Consider the following 15,332-nt stretch of genomic DNA (forward strand, 5'->3'; position numbering starts at 1 on the left):
CCCGCCAGAGCGGTACCTATTTATCTACTTGCACTTTTGATGTGCTTTCAAACTGCTAGGTTGGCAGGAGCAGGGACCAAGCAACGGGAGCTCACCCCGTCGTGGGGATTCGAACCGCCGACCTTCTGATCAGCAAGTCCTGGGCTCTGTGGTTTAACCCACAGCGCCACCCACGTCAGGGCTCTTAACAGCAGTGCTGGAAGACCTGCAAATGCCGAATAATGCCCAGCTGTAAGCAGGTAGAAACGAGGCTCAACATTTTACAATAGAGCTCTAAACAGCGGTTCTGGAAGACTTACCAATGCCCAGGTGTAATACTGACACCTAAGCAGTTACTAATACTAATGGAATAGAGCTCAGGAAAACATGTAGAATTGTGCCTGCTGGTTTGCTCATGTGTCTAAAGGAAGTAGAGGAATGTAGGGGTAGAAAGGCAGAACCACCGACATGAATTGTCATCTGAAGGCAGAGCAGCAGGTCACAGGTCATGCGTCTCAGATCATCCCCACTGCCAAATGATGAGACATTGTTGTGCTTTAAACATTCCTTTTTGCACCAAAGGGACACCTTTGTGTTGGTACACATTTGTCTTGCTTTGTATGGACAAGAGGAAACAAACATCCCATCAGCTCACGAAGAACCTTCCATAGCCAGTGAGAACTGTTGGGTCAGTTCTGGGGCTGCCCTCAGGGAAGGCAGAGGTCAGGGAGTCTGGGCCAGGGAGCACACTAGCCATCAGCTCCCAGCTGGCCTGAGAGGACTCTGTCCCTCTGCATTTTATATAATGTGTTTGTTTTCGTGTTTCAGAATTGTAAATCACTTGGCAGAAAGACAGCATAGAAATCTAATAAATGAGTGGACCGAGTCAGGAAGCACAGCGAAGGCACTCCAAAGTGTAGTATGTCCACAGCTTATGGCAGCTCTTATTATTTTCACATAGTAGGCCTTAGGCTAAGAGGAGATTGCACAAGCTTTGAATATTCTGCTTATGAGACCTGAGACAAATCTTTGTCCTCTTGAGAGTGAATCTGTTTTTCTTCTGTTTTTCTTCTGTGAAGCTAACAGGTGTATTCCCTGGATAATTTTGCATTTTTTGAACGGGGAAGTGTAATGTGACCCTAAGCATGTGGATCAAGAAGTAATTCCCAAAAGATGTGGCAATGCATTAAAAACAAGGGATAAGAGGATTTCCTCAGTTCTGTTCTGTAATTGATCTGAGATTACAGCCTTGCTTTGTTTCCCTTCCAGCTGAATTTCAGTTAGAGATTGGGATTTGGGGGTAGTGGCAGAACTGGCGCTGCACCTGGTATTCAATGTTTTTTAATTAAAAAACACAGAGACACACAAAATTCCAGAGTTTGGTAAAAATAAAATAAATGCAGAGCATACAACAGTTGCCTTGCTCTCCCTCTCTTCCAACCAGTGTGTTCAACTCAGTGCAGTGCAGGATGGAAGAGGGACTGGAAAGTCAAGAGCAATTACGGAAATAAATTTATTATTTCTTTATTTAAAATGAATGCTGTTCATTAAAAATCCCAAGCCAGTTTTACAACACATAAGAACCAATACAATAAAAAGTCCAATATAAACTTAATATGTACAGTAAATAATTAAAACACAGCAGCTAAATCAAATCAAATCACAGTAGCTGAAAAATTATCGATGGCCTGATATGAGTGACTAGCAAAAGCCTGAGTGAACCAGAATAGGAAGTGCTGAAAACTCAACAAGGTCATTTGCCTTTTTTCCCCCCAGTGGTGGGAGCCATGATGGAAAAGTCTCCACTCACTTGTAGCTGCCAGGTGGAGTTCCATAGGCAGTGGCTTGTTCTGAGATCTCAGCAAGTGGGCAGAGGTGTTGTATCAGGTAATTGGGTCCCAAGTTATTCATGGCTTCATAGGTCTAGCCTGGTAGCAAATATACTGGAAGGAAAACAAGTTCCAAAGATTTGAGTTCTGCTCTAGAAAACATTTCTAGTAGAGCAGAACCTCAAAGTCTATGGTGGAATACAACAGAGGCAAATTCTACAACCATCCCTTATTTAAATGCCACAGATAAAGGCCTTAACTGTGCTCCATGTCATGTATAAATTTGCCCTGTTTGCCTTTCTCCAGTTTTGCAGAGGATTTCACACGTTCTTCTTCACCTCCCCTTGGAAACAGATGGGGCTAAAAAAAATGGAACGAATCAATTGGAAGCTGAGGGTAATCATGCCCATGGCAAAGATCCTTGGGCCCAATTTTCTTGTTCCACCTTGACAGGCAATGTCCAGTTTTTGAGGAGGCATCTTTTCTTCTTGCTCCAAAATGTAGGGTTGCCATATTTCAAAAAGTGAAAATCCGGAGCTACTTTTTTTTTAAGGAAAATCAGCAAAAACATCACTGCTGGCATGGCTTCGCATACACCCGGATTTTCCTGGACATTTTGCCAATTTTTTCTAGGACACTGCTTCAGACTACAGATGGGAGATGGCAACCCTACTTGGACCTACATTGGTCTGTCTAGCTTAGTTTATTGCACACTAAAAAGTCGGGGTGCAGAGTGGGCTCCCCAGGCCCACATATACTAACAGCCGTACCTGGAGATTCTGGGCGTTGAGCCCTTCCAGAGGAGTACAACGTGTTTTCCCAGAGATCTAAAAACGTTAAACTGGAGCACTCATCTCTAATGGTATGAGTGAAAATAATAATTCCGAAACTCAAATATGTTTTTTCCGGTAATGAACATATGCAGTTTAAAACAAAGGGGAAAGCAATTAACCCAGCACTTTAAATCCAACTGATAATAAAACCCACAACCAACTCAACAGGCAATAAAAAAGACTAATCCAATTTACGTTGGAGGTTTATTATGGTTCATTACAATCTGATAAAATAATTTTGCAATCGGCATAATCAGCACATTTTTTTAATTTTGCGATATATACTACAATCTTAGTCTTTTAGCATGCAGAGGGTAAAAGTACAATCACATGGATAAAAGGTTTTTCCATTGTAAAACTGAAGGGGTGGGGGAGAGGCAGAGTCTAAATTACAAAATATGGCTTTACTTGATAAGTGGTAAAATGGATTTATCAAGATTTCATGTTATTCAGCAAATGGCAGCATGTGCCTATTTAAGCAAATACTGAATACAGAAAGGTAGAATGTATAGCTGAAACAAAGAATTGCAAATGTATGAAAATCAGCAATTTTCCCAGTTTCACTAGTCATTCCTTTCAAATTTGCAAAATTTAAAAATTTCAAAACCAAATTTAAATGTGCACTTCTAATGTGATCTTTTTTCTTTTTTCTTTTAGCTCAGAATTTAAAAGCAGAATTAAATCCCTTGATCTTGGTTGGGTTGGGAACTCTATTTCTCCAGCTTCCAAGCAGCAACAGATTCTTCCGAGCATGCTCTGAACCACTCCTGTTCAAAATTTTAATGCCAGGAACATCAAACATTACAATAGCCTTGTAATGTCAATTAGTATTATTAATATCATACTACTGACTGTGGGGGGTGGTAGTGAGATTTGAGGGAAACGGTTATTTGCCTAAAGCAACCTAGTGGCTGAGTTAAGGCTTGAACTAGCGGCTGCCTGGGCTAGAGCTCCTTCTCTCAGCCTCTACACTTTGCCAGTGCGGGCACCAATTATGCCTCAGGTAAGCATGACAAATGCACAATCATGGTCCTACAATATTAACACAATGGTGAGCAACAAGTTCTCTGGGAGAGGTGCCCCATTTTCCTAGTTATAGAATCCTGAAAGAGAGATGTCACTGCGGCAGTAAATCCTGACAGAAGATTTTAGGACTCTCTGCCACAGATGAAAAACATATGTGCATTATTCCCAAATTCTTTCTGGAGGAATCTAGCAGTTCAGTCTTTTGCAATGTTTGATAGACTTGACATAAAATTTAAAAAATTGAGATTTCTTATTCATGTATACAAATACATTCTTCCTCCCTTCCCTCTCCCTCCCCTTGGAATTATTTCAAGAGTCCAATATGCCACAGGACATCTGCCGTCGACATTCATTCTGTTTGGTTATAAAAATAAACTATATTAATATTTGTCACCATGCAAATGCATGGACTTCCCCGCTTCTGGGTAAGCCCAAAGAAATGGACAGAAAGGCTTGAAGGTTGCTTTCTCTAGGTGCCTCCCAGATGCTTTGGGCTCCAATTCCCATCATCCCCTGTCTCCATGGCCAGATGGTGGGAGTTGCAGTCTGAAACATCTCATGAAAATCATAATGGGAAAGGGTGATGGAATGGTTATTATTATTATTATTATTATTATTATTATTATTAAAAGCTGTCTGTGATGAGCAAGCTTTAAATCAGAGGTGACTAACCTGTGGCCCTCAAGGTGTTGTTGGACCACAACTCTCAGCAGTCGTGATTCCTGACCATGCTGGCTGGGAATGATGTCCAACAACATTGGAATAACTACACCCCTGCTTGAGTGAAACATTCACCAAATTAAATGCCAATAGACCTGAGGTAGACTTGGCTGTAGAGTGACTACATTCTGGTACAGAAGACTTGCAAGGCATTAGGCCAGGGTTTCCCAAACTTGGGTGTCCAGCTATTTCTGGACTACAATTCCCATCATCCCTGACCGCTGGTTCTACTAGCTAAGGATGATGGGAGTTGTAGTCCAAAAACAGCTGGAGATTCAAGGTTGGCAAACCCTGCATTAGGTTAAAATACTTTCCTATGACTCCATTCATACATAGTCTGGTGTGCCAGTGAAGCATGAACACCATTGTATTCTCACCGCTTAAACTGTGGTGCAGTCATCTGAGCAGGTAGCTTGTTCCCTACCTTGTTTTCGGTTGGAGAGTGTATCAGCAGCCATCTGGTTGTATAGGTATACCATACGTTGTGCAGCAACCATACCTATGATTGCTAATGAAGCAGATGTAACCCTAATGGTATCACCACCCATTAATGCATGATATGCAGCAAAGATTCAGAAATAATGAGCCAAAATAGACCAGTGGTCTGATGTAAGAACATAAGAAGAGCCTAAAGCCCCATCTAGTTTAGCATCCTGCTCTCACAGTGGTTAACCAGATACCCATGGGAAGCCCACAATCAAATCCTGAGCACTGCAGCACTCTCTCCATCTTTGATATCCCAGAAGCTGATATTCAGAGGCATATAGTGGAAAATAGCTATCATGGCTAGCAGCCATTTGGAAATGCCTTGGACCAATATTTCAGATTTTTGTCAAGCTGATGATGGCAGCATTGTGTACAATGCTGAGCTAAGCCAAATTTTCTCATCAGGCTTTTTTTTCCATGTAAAAATAAAATAAAATCTATGGCTTTTTTCCTTAGGAAAAGGAGGCAGTTTTGCAGACTTTCCTCCCAACATTCTCCATCATATTTGTGGTGGTCACCCCCCCAAAACACACACACACACACACACACACACACACACACACACGGTTCCAGGGGCATTGTTGAGGATGCAAAATGGTGGCTGGGCTGTCAACACAGCTGCTGCTGTTGTGACTTGCAGTGGCTGTGAAAGAAAGAAAAACTCCGGGGGGGGGGGGGAGCTATGCTACTGCCTCTGTGAAATGTGAGAAAAAATTGATGAAAGATTTGCCCTTCCCCTGCAGAAATTCAATTGGGTTCCCTCCAGTTTCTGTACTGAGGGTGGAGAATGTTGACAGGCTATTTGTGTACACAGCTCTAATAAAAAGTGACAGAGAATTACAGACTTGCAGCAAGTGACCTTTGGCTCATCCAGTCCAACCGACTGCTCCATGCAGGAGCTGCAATGCAGGATTCCTAGCAGATGGCTGGCCAGACTCTGCTTAAAGACCTTGAGGGGCAAGGGTTGGGTTAGCAATAACAACAGGCAGTTTTGCAAAACATTTACAGGTTGGCTGGAAGTCATACGTACTGAAAGCCTATCCCGTGCCCTTGTAGTGGGAGAATGGGCAACTGTGCCACAGTAAGGAAATGCTAAGCTACTTCCCATGTCTTAATACAGGCTTGCCATACATCAGAAATATTCCTGACATGTCCTGTTTTTTGGCTGAAAAAATCATGTCAGGGGTAATTTTGCCAAAGCGGAAAAAGCACAATGGAAAAAGCAGTGGAAACAGCTCCAAAAAGCTTAAAAATCACTATTTTTCAGGGAGGCTTCCTTAAAAAAAAAAAAAAAAGCTCAAAAATGTTGGGGTCTTCCTAAATAAAAGCTCAACAGGGATTTTAGCTTTTGAAACATGGCAACCCTACTTAATAAGAGCAAGTATATGTGCATTTGCAAAATATGCATTGTAGAAAACTGCAATTTAGTTTTTAAAAAGCTGAGCTCAGAGCCAGCTATGGTTTATAAAGTAGGCACTGTAACTGTGCATTTAACAACAGCATAATGTACAGGTACTAGGTAATGATGTTTGCTGTCATGCTGCACTTAGTAAGCTGCTATTAAACGCACAAAGCCCTCCTTCCTCTGCCCCTGATCAGTTGGCAATCTCATTGGCAAGACCCATAGGAAATCGATCAAGTAGTAGCCCTTAAAATGGATTATTTTTTCCACGATGCAGAGGGACCTGCAGAATCCCTGAGTACCATTAAAACAAGTTGCCAAGAGGTTTTTCTTAGCCATGGGCTAGCTAGAATTTTTCTTTTGGGATCTCAGGGATACAGGGTCATTAGATACCCCATACTGGATTCTGGGGATGGGTGGAGATTCAAATGAATTGGTACTGTTATTTTATGTCAGTTTCATCTCACGAGTAATAATGAACGACCCATTCTCTCAAAGTGTCCCTATTTTCCAGGGACAGTCCCAGATTTACATAAGCCGACCTGGTTTCTGATTTGATCCTAGAATGTCCTGATTTTCCTTTAGGACATCCCTATTTTCACTGGAGAAATGTTGGCGGGTATGGAGTTATGCGACCCCCAAACCAAGGAGATAAATAACCATACAACCTTTAGAAGACCTCTGAAGGCAACCCTGTATAGGGAGGTTTTTCAATGTTTAAATTTTTGTTATGTTTTTATATATGTTGGGAGCTGCCCAGGGTGGCTGGGGCAACACAGTCAGATGGGCAAGATATAAATATTATTATTGAATATGATGTCCCTATTTTCATCGGAGAAATATTGGAGGGTTTCCAGAATATTCTAACCCTAAAGTTCTGGCATTTCACTCTGTCCACTCTAGAAAGCAAACCCCTACAAATTTTATCACCAATGAGATCCCTGCCCAGTTCTGGTGCAGCTTTCACAGGCTGCTGGCTTGTGCCTGAAAGCAAACAGTGGCTTCTATTCTGTAACTCTGCAATCTTCCATTCTCTTCCTGGTCTAAAAGTACGCTTTATCTCCTCTCATCAATGGCCATCAGTGAACATGGATTTCATCCTGAACCTCCCTCAATTTCATCCTTGACCTTTAAATCTGTTTAAATTTGGATTGGATTTTTTAAGGTTCAGTTCATTCGGGGAGATTTTATCCGGTCGGAAACAGTTTGCAGATATCTCCCTTGTGGGATTATTCCTAAATAGCGCTTGCTTAAAGAGTGCCATCCTTGTTCCCATCTTTGCTGACATCCAAATTAGAAGCTGCAGCTGCAAGAGGAATGAAAACAACACCAGACCCAGCCCTTTCCCCACAGATTTCAACAGCTGGTGTCTCTTTGGCGCAGGCTGGGGTCCAGTCCCAACAACCCCTCTGTTGTTCTGTAGATCAATCACAGTGGATAGCGGTTCCTTTGTTCTTAGCCTGACTTTGGAGGCTGCTGCAAAGATATGGTTAGACACACCTCTAAATCTTCTGTGAGACTGTCTTAGCAAGCATATAATACTACCCTAATCATTCTCCCTTCTGTAAGAAGGAAGGAAACTCTGAGCAGCGACAAGACTGCAAAGTGAACAGCCTTCACAGTTCAGGGAATAGCTGCCAAGTTTTGTCTGTTGCGGCTAATACAATATGGGGCGTGGGGGACAACAATTTAAAGGATGTGTCATTTTCCAATAGATTGAAAGATTAAAGAGGGTCTTGCATTCGAAATGTTTGCTAGGATAGGGTGCATATAATATAAAGCAAGATAATTGCTAGTATTGCTTGGGGATATCTCAGATACATTTTCCCTTATCATTTTTCACCAAAATGAGATTAATTAGATTGCCTGCTGCAACATGGTTAGCTTTATTGATGTGGGCTTTATTTGCAATTTATTATTTTAGCATTGTTTGATTCAAGTGTACACACACACACACACACACACACACACGTGTGTGCGTTTGTTGCCTAGGTCATTTAAAACATTATTTACTCTGGCTGGCATTTAGTTGTGTTGTCTGTGTGGCTGGTTGGCTAGAAACTGGTTCTGTTTTGCTGTATCAGAAATGTACTGCAAAAGTTCCCTAGATGCCTCTCCTTTATGTCCCCACATAGGTGGGGTAAGGCTAAGGCAACCCTGTGAACTTCAAAATGCTGAAGGGAGGGTCCTGAGGATTTAATCAGGGAAAGGAAGAGGGATGCTGAACTGTCTGTTTTTTGTTTGTTTGTTTTTTAAGGCGCTCTTGCGCCCTTAACAGCTATGTGGCAGAAGTTCAGCAGGCACAAATTCTCAGTTTGCTGCAGGATTATGTCACAGAGCTGGGGGGGGGGGGCAGGTGCTGCTGTGCTCATGTCCTCTAGACGGGCTTCCTATAGACATTTGGCTGGCTTTGAGAACAAAATGCTTGGCTAGATTGGGGCATTTGGTCTGATTTGTCAAGTACCTGTGGGGAGTCGCTAATACCAGAACGTAATAGGAGATTCTTGCGAATCATGTAGGTCTGTTCAAACCCACTGGCTCTGCTAGAACACATAGCTTACATTTTGTTGCAGAGGTAAATTTCAAAGACTGAGATAGTATCCTCAATATGCCTGGCGTATGCTAGGGCACCAGCTCCTATGCATCCACTAGACACAGCAAAGACCTGCTCATTTGTTCACAAGGATGAAATTGCACAACTGTTTCAAATTCTGAGTCTTCTTAGGCATTTACATTAAAGGGACAGCTTCTCATTGCCCATTATCGTGGAATTTGGACCTATCTGTGAAAAACAGGTCAGCTCTCTACAGAGCAATGGTTATTATCAAGCCAAGTTGCCCTAAGAAAAATGCTTTAGCCCCGTTTCCAAAGGATCATATGAAGCTGCCAGATGCTTAATCAGACCACTCGGTCCATAGAGCTCAGCACTGTACTCACAGACTGGCAGGGGCTGTCCAGGGTTTCAGAACTTGCTTCTAAGCCTGTTCAGTAGGAAGCAGCTCCCCTCGATTTCCATACGAGATGCTTCCCAGGAAACATGCTTAGGGCCAGGCTCTCACTCAGGACTGGCCCCACCATAAGGCGGAGTGAGACAGGTGCCTCAGGCAGAGGGGGGGGGGGAGTGGCAGCTACACAACCCACCCTGCAACCCCTAAGCCAGCCTGCTGTCTCCAAGTGCAGTGGAGGCTGCTTGCCTGGCACCTGTGTTGAGGTAAGGTTCATCTGCCAGTCTGCTTGGCTTTTCTTTGTGGAATTCAGGGGTTGTCGGTGGGGGGGAGGGAGAGAGAGCATCTCGTTCTTCTCTTTCCAGTAAAGCATCAAGGCCCATCCCTGTCTATCAGTGTTCTTCTGGCCAGTCCTTGCCTTGCTGAAAACAGCATGCGATCCAAAATCAGAGGAGCAAACATGTGTTGCCCATCTACAACGTGGGCATGTAGGGAACACAATCCTTTCTGGCAGAGGTAAAATGAACGAATGAACAAACAAAAAACAGAAACCATGCACCTGGAGCTTCAGAGATTGTGCACCTTGAAGGAATGCTGATGGGTCGTTATTTAGGCAGGTTACATCAGTGGTCATAGTTGGGTGGGGGAGATAAGTTGGGATGAGCAGAGAGGCAGGAGTAGCCTGTCTACAGGCAAACAGGGCAAACTCTTTGGTTGATGATGGTGACCTTCATACATTCACTCACAAGGTCTCATCCTCTAAGGTGGGCAGGGTCCCTTTTTCCTAAGTCAAAAGCCTTCACACTGGCTGGGACTGATGGGAGATGTAGCTCAAGACATCTGGAAGGCGAAGGCCGCCAGCATTCTTTCTCAGCAACTGCAAGGATTGCACTGCATTTCTTGCAGGGAAGGGGGGCATCATTACATTGCTTCTTACAGTGAAAAAAATACAAACAGCCACTGTAGGTCTCTAGCATTAAGGACCATGCCACATCTTCCTTTGTAGGCATGCTCACTCTTGAAACTACAGTGACACTGTGAGCAGAGAGGAAAGGGGAGTGTAAGGGTATGTCTGGCACATTGTGATGTGCAGTGGAAATTGGTCTTTCCCCTACCACTCAGCTTTGAAAAGGAATTCCATCTATGTAGGTTTCATTGGGTCCTTTCCATCACACTACCAACCTACCTAGCTTTTGCTAGAAAGGCTCGATGTTTTAAGGTGACACAACAGAATCCTGCAGCCAAAGGGACTCCTCGCCACTGCAGGAGCACTGAAGGCCAAGACATTTATCATCATAACTGCTGATTCATTATGCAGCACTTGAGAAAACTTAAAAAGAGTTCCTGCTTTAAACCCCCCCCCCCCCGCTCCCCTAACAGCACAGTGATCTGGTAGGCTGCAATCCTGCATAGAGTTATGATCCTTAAAACTCAGTGATGTTAATAGAAGTTAAGGCATCAAGCAATGTACAGGATTGGAACCCTGGTCCATATAATGCCCTGTGCAAACAGTGCCTTTTAAATAATAACAACAATGCAAAACCTGGATAATTTACATAAAATGCAAACAATAAATCAGGAATGCTGCTACACTGATTTCAGTGAGCAAAATGTACATTCAGTTCAATGTAATATTTTCACATGCACAGAATGGGAGGGGTTTTCTAATCTGAAAAAAAATAGAGAGATTTCATTTGACAACATATACTAAGGCTGGGGTTTTCAGCGGCATCAAACAGTAGCCCAGATTTTGATGCCAATTCAGTAATAACTGGGCAGCAAATCCCCCTAAGGCAGCAATCCTCCTGTGACTTACTTGAGAGTAGTCCTATTTAGCTCAAGTGGAAGTGCGCTGGGGGTTTGGTTTGCAGCCTGAAGCACCTTTGAAAACCCCACCTGAACAAATTACACAATTTGAATGTGACATTTTTTTAAAAAAGCATAACATCATGGAAAAACATTTACCATATTTTTTGTTGGGTGCTGCTTGCCGAAGCGAGGCAGGGGCTTTAATGCCTGAGGTATAGGAAGTTCCTGGATGCTTTTAGGGAAATGGGAGGGTGGGAGAGTCTGAAGGATGGTTTGCATAGCTTGCAGGTATAAAGATGCAGGCATGTTCCCCACCAGGCTATTGAACTTGTCCTCTCCTAGCAGAATTGCCCAGTACTCTGGGTGCTCCTGCAGCACCTTCCTCATCTTGAACCGGGGGCTGGGCATGAAGAGCAAGAGGTAATCGAGGCAGAGCTTTTTGGACGCCACGTTGACTTTCGAGTCCCACATCTGCTCCAAGATGACGTCCAGCGGTGTCAGTCCTTTGCTGTCCTCTATCCTGGGAGAGGCCCCGTTCCCCAGGAGGATCAGAACTGTCTCTGACCTCAGGAGCTCACAGGCGAGATGCAGAGGGGTCTTCCCATCTTCCAGGTGGAAGCAGCCGGTTCGGTTGATGTAGGAGTTCAGGCTGGGCAGCTTGTGGGAGATGCTGATGATCAGCCCCAGAATGTCTCTCCTGTCGTAGGTGACAGCCATGGCCAAGTGAGGAGCAGAGGAAGGGCAATAGCAGAAATGTTCCCCGGGGACTTTGAGAGCCTCCTCCGGAAAATGAGACAGCAGGTACTGGGCATAAGGCAGGTGGTTGTGCACCACGGCGTAGAGCAGGGCTTCGGAAGGGGAATATGTCCTCAGGCTGGCATTTTCTTCCCAGTAGAAATACTCCATAGTCCTCATGTCTTCCAGCATCCAGACAGGTTTGTGATCTCTGACAGCTTGGTAAAACATATAGGATAAGAACTTGCAATGCCTGCTCTGGTCATCCTGTAAGCTGGCCTGGTTACTGGCCATGTCTCGGAAGTCCCAATGGTGAACAAGTCCTTTTGTGCCAAAAAGGAAAGGAGGGGGGGTTCCACTTGCAAGCGAAGGCTGATGTTCAGTTTGAATGCAGATTCCAGAGGCTGCTACAACCTTCAGACTGTCATTGCAGCAGCCTGGACTGCACTAGCCGGAATGCATAGCTCTTTCTCTGACGGGCTGTTCATCTCCACCCATTCATTGTTTTCCCTTTCTCACTGCGGCTGGTTTTGTTGAGGTAAGCAGAATCTCGCCAGCTCAGTTAACCATTGCCATGCAAGCACGCAGTAAATGCAGTCGGTTCTCTGTTCGGCGCAGGTTAATGGAATACAGATAGCTGTGATTTAACAGCCGAAGAGAGAGCTATTTGCAGGGGACTATAATTAGCTTTGCAAAAGGAGCAATTTTCTGCCTGCAGTCAGGGCCCAATCAAAGCTACAATAACTATTGCAACAGAGTGTGTGTGCCTCCTGATGTTTATGTGCTCCTAGAACTGTAGGGGCATGTGTGTGTGATGTCACTTATACGCATTCTCCATACAGATGCAGTCTCTCAATGGATTAATCTAGCATAGTTATTTTATATTTTAAAAAGTATATACCGTATTATTGAAAATTATCATTGTGGGTTACAACAGTTATGCATAAAACCATGCGACAAAAAACAAAAATATTAAAATCAGCTATTATGGAAATGTGTATTCTTAATTGCCTGCATAAACCTGACAGAATAGAAAAGTTTTCAGCAGGCATTTAAAAATTAAAACAGAATGCGCCTGCTAAATCTTTAATGAAAGAGTAATCCACAAAACTGGGCTGACAAAACGAAAGGCTCAGTTTCTTGCTGCTGTCAAATGAACCTCGCCAGTTTGGAGGACGACCAACAACACTCCTGCAGATGATCTCAGGGATACAGCTGGGATATAAGGCTTCAGGTGGTTCCTAAGACAGTTTGGACCTAAGTTGTTCAGGGCTTTGTAAATTGAATCTGACTTGCTAGTAGATTGACTTTGAATCTTGAATCTGACTTGCTAGTAGATTGGCAGATTGTATGCAGGCTGAGACCCTACTTATTCACAGACTGTCTCGCCAGAGTGGTGCATGCTCTAGTTATCTCTCACTTGGACTACTGCAGCATGCTCTATTTGGGGCTACCTTTGAAGGTGACCTGGAAACTACAACTAATCCAATATGCAGCAGCTAGACTGGTGACTGGGAGCGGCCACCAAGACCACATAACACTGGTCTTGAAAGACCTACATTGGCTTCTAGTACGTTTCTGAGCACAAGTGTTGGTGCTGACCTTTAAAGTCCTAAAAGGCCTTGGCCCAGTATACCTGAAGGAGGGTCTCCACCCCCATCCTTCTGCCCGGACACTGAGGTCCAGCGGCGAGGGCCTTCTGGCAGCTCCCTCCCTGCAAGAAGTGAGGTTACAGGGAACCAGGCAGAGGCACTGGCAGAGGAAGAGGAGTGCAGGAGGAGCGCACCGCCTCCAGCAGCGTGATCCCAGTGGGGTGCCATCGCAGCTAACCCCCCCTGCCCGCACTGGGCGCCACACCCCCAGGATGCACGCCATGCCCCTGTGGGTGGCATGCCACGCCCCCCAGGACACACACCAGCCCTGCCCCCACCTGCTCTCTGACACCCGTGCCGGAGCATGAAGCTTTGTCACTGGGCAGAGAGGGCCTTCTTGGTAGTGGTGCCCGCCCTGTGGAACGCCCCCCTATCAGATGTCAAAGAAATAAACAACTATCTGACATTTAGAAGATATCTGAAGGTAGCCCTGTTTAGGGAAATTTTTAATGAATGATGTTTTAATGCATTTTTAATATTTTGTTGGAAGCCGCCCAGAGTGGCTGGGGAAGCCTAGCCAGATGGGAGGGTATAAATTATTTTATTATTAATTATTATTATTATTACTAGATTTTTAAAAAATGGTGGCACAAGTTGTCAGCCCGGGGCTCACATCATATGGAAACTTACATCTTACTTTTATCTAACAAATTTATATACTACTTGGTTTTAGTAAAACTTCTAATGGATTACAAGAAATATTAAAATTATCAATACAAACAGCTTTAAAATATTAAAATTAACAGTAAAAGAGATTAAAACATGTTAATGTGTCTGGATGGGGAGTTCTATCGGGACTGGAAGAAAAGCATCCCTACAAAGGAGCCAGGTAATGCAGATGCAGGGCCTCTAATATCAACAGAGATCCAAGTGGCTAACCCACCCATAAGAAGAGTTTGGATTTGATATCCCGCTTTATCACTACCCGAAGGAGTCTCAAAGCGGCTTTCCCTTCCTCCCCCACGACAAACACTCTGTGAACTGAGTGGGGCTCAGAGACTTCAGAGAAGTGTGACTAGCCCAAGGTCACCCAGCAGCTGCAGGTAGAGGAGCGGAGATGCAAACCTGGTTCCCCAGATTACGAGTCCACCGCTCTTAACCACTACACCACACTGGTTCTCTCATAACTCATGCATAATGATGTTTCTTGGTAGCTGGATATGAAAAGGGTCTAAAACCAGAATTGTTTAAAACACACTCCAACTGGTGGGGTCCTGTACTTGCTAAATTATTTGCTGAGATCAATCCAATTGGCTTAATTCCAACTCTCTGTAGTTTATCCTATTTTTGAAAAAGAGCAGCCCCTCTCTTCCCCAGAATTACAGACCTGTTGGATATCCTTCTAAAATATATGCCACTTGTTTTTACTTAATAAGCTGCAGGACTGGATCTCCTCCAGTTGTGTTCTATGCAGAAAGAAAGCCAGTTCCAGGAATTCTTATTTCACCATTGATCCTTTGTTATACTTTTGTCCCGCCTCATTGAGAAATTTGTTGAAAACAATGCAAGGTTCTTTGCGGTGTTTGTTGACCTATCATCAGCTTTTGATTCAATAGATAGAAACCATCTGTGGGCCAAAGTGCAACCCCTTGATATAGACCCTAAAGCTGCTGATGCTTCTTCAAAGTCTTTATCAAGATGCTCCTATTAAAATCAGAGTAGGCAGGAATGCTCTTTTAACTACCCCAATCCAAACTATGAAGGAAGTCAAACACTTTATGTTAACCATCTGGCTAAATTGCTTGGGGAATTATATGTCTGTTTTATGGACATTTGGATCCCAATTCAGCAGTTCCTCCCATGCGCACATGGAGCTTTCACAAGGACTTCCCCATGCCCTTCAGTGGAGGGGACACGCTTTGTTCACAGCGTTACCCACTGCATTGAAGGTAGTAGGAAATCCTGCTAGTGGAGCC

General features: G+C 43.9%; 1 protein-coding gene across 3 annotated transcripts; it reads right to left on the reverse strand.

The window, feature by feature from the left end:
• Positions 1-1,487: 1,487 nt before the first annotated feature.
• Positions 1,488-12,624, reverse strand: LOC308474172 (ankyrin repeat domain-containing protein 9-like). 3 transcript variants are annotated; one of them, XM_081000276.1, is made up of 2 exons: positions 11,186-12,624; positions 1,488-1,922 (listed from the first exon to the last, which is right to left on the reverse strand). In XM_081000276.1, the coding sequence occupies exons 1-2, from the start codon at positions 12,056-12,058 to the stop codon at positions 1,887-1,889; spliced, it is 909 nt and encodes a 302-aa protein (XP_080856402.1). In that variant the 5' UTR covers positions 12,059-12,624; the 3' UTR covers positions 1,488-1,886. The 3 variants fall into 3 exon arrangements, with proteins under 3 accessions (XP_080856402.1, XP_080856401.1, XP_080856400.1); XM_081000275.1 differs by lacking the exon at positions 1,488-1,922 and adding an exon at positions 3,439-4,213; XM_081000274.1 differs by lacking the exon at positions 1,488-1,922 and adding an exon at positions 3,439-4,222.
• Between the last annotated feature and the right edge of the window lie 2,708 nt (positions 12,625-15,332).

Source organism: Podarcis pityusensis (genome assembly GCF_964106645.2).
Source record: "Podarcis pityusensis genome assembly, chromosome: 3".
NCBI lineage: Eukaryota > Metazoa > Chordata > Lepidosauria > Squamata > Lacertidae > Podarcis > Podarcis pityusensis.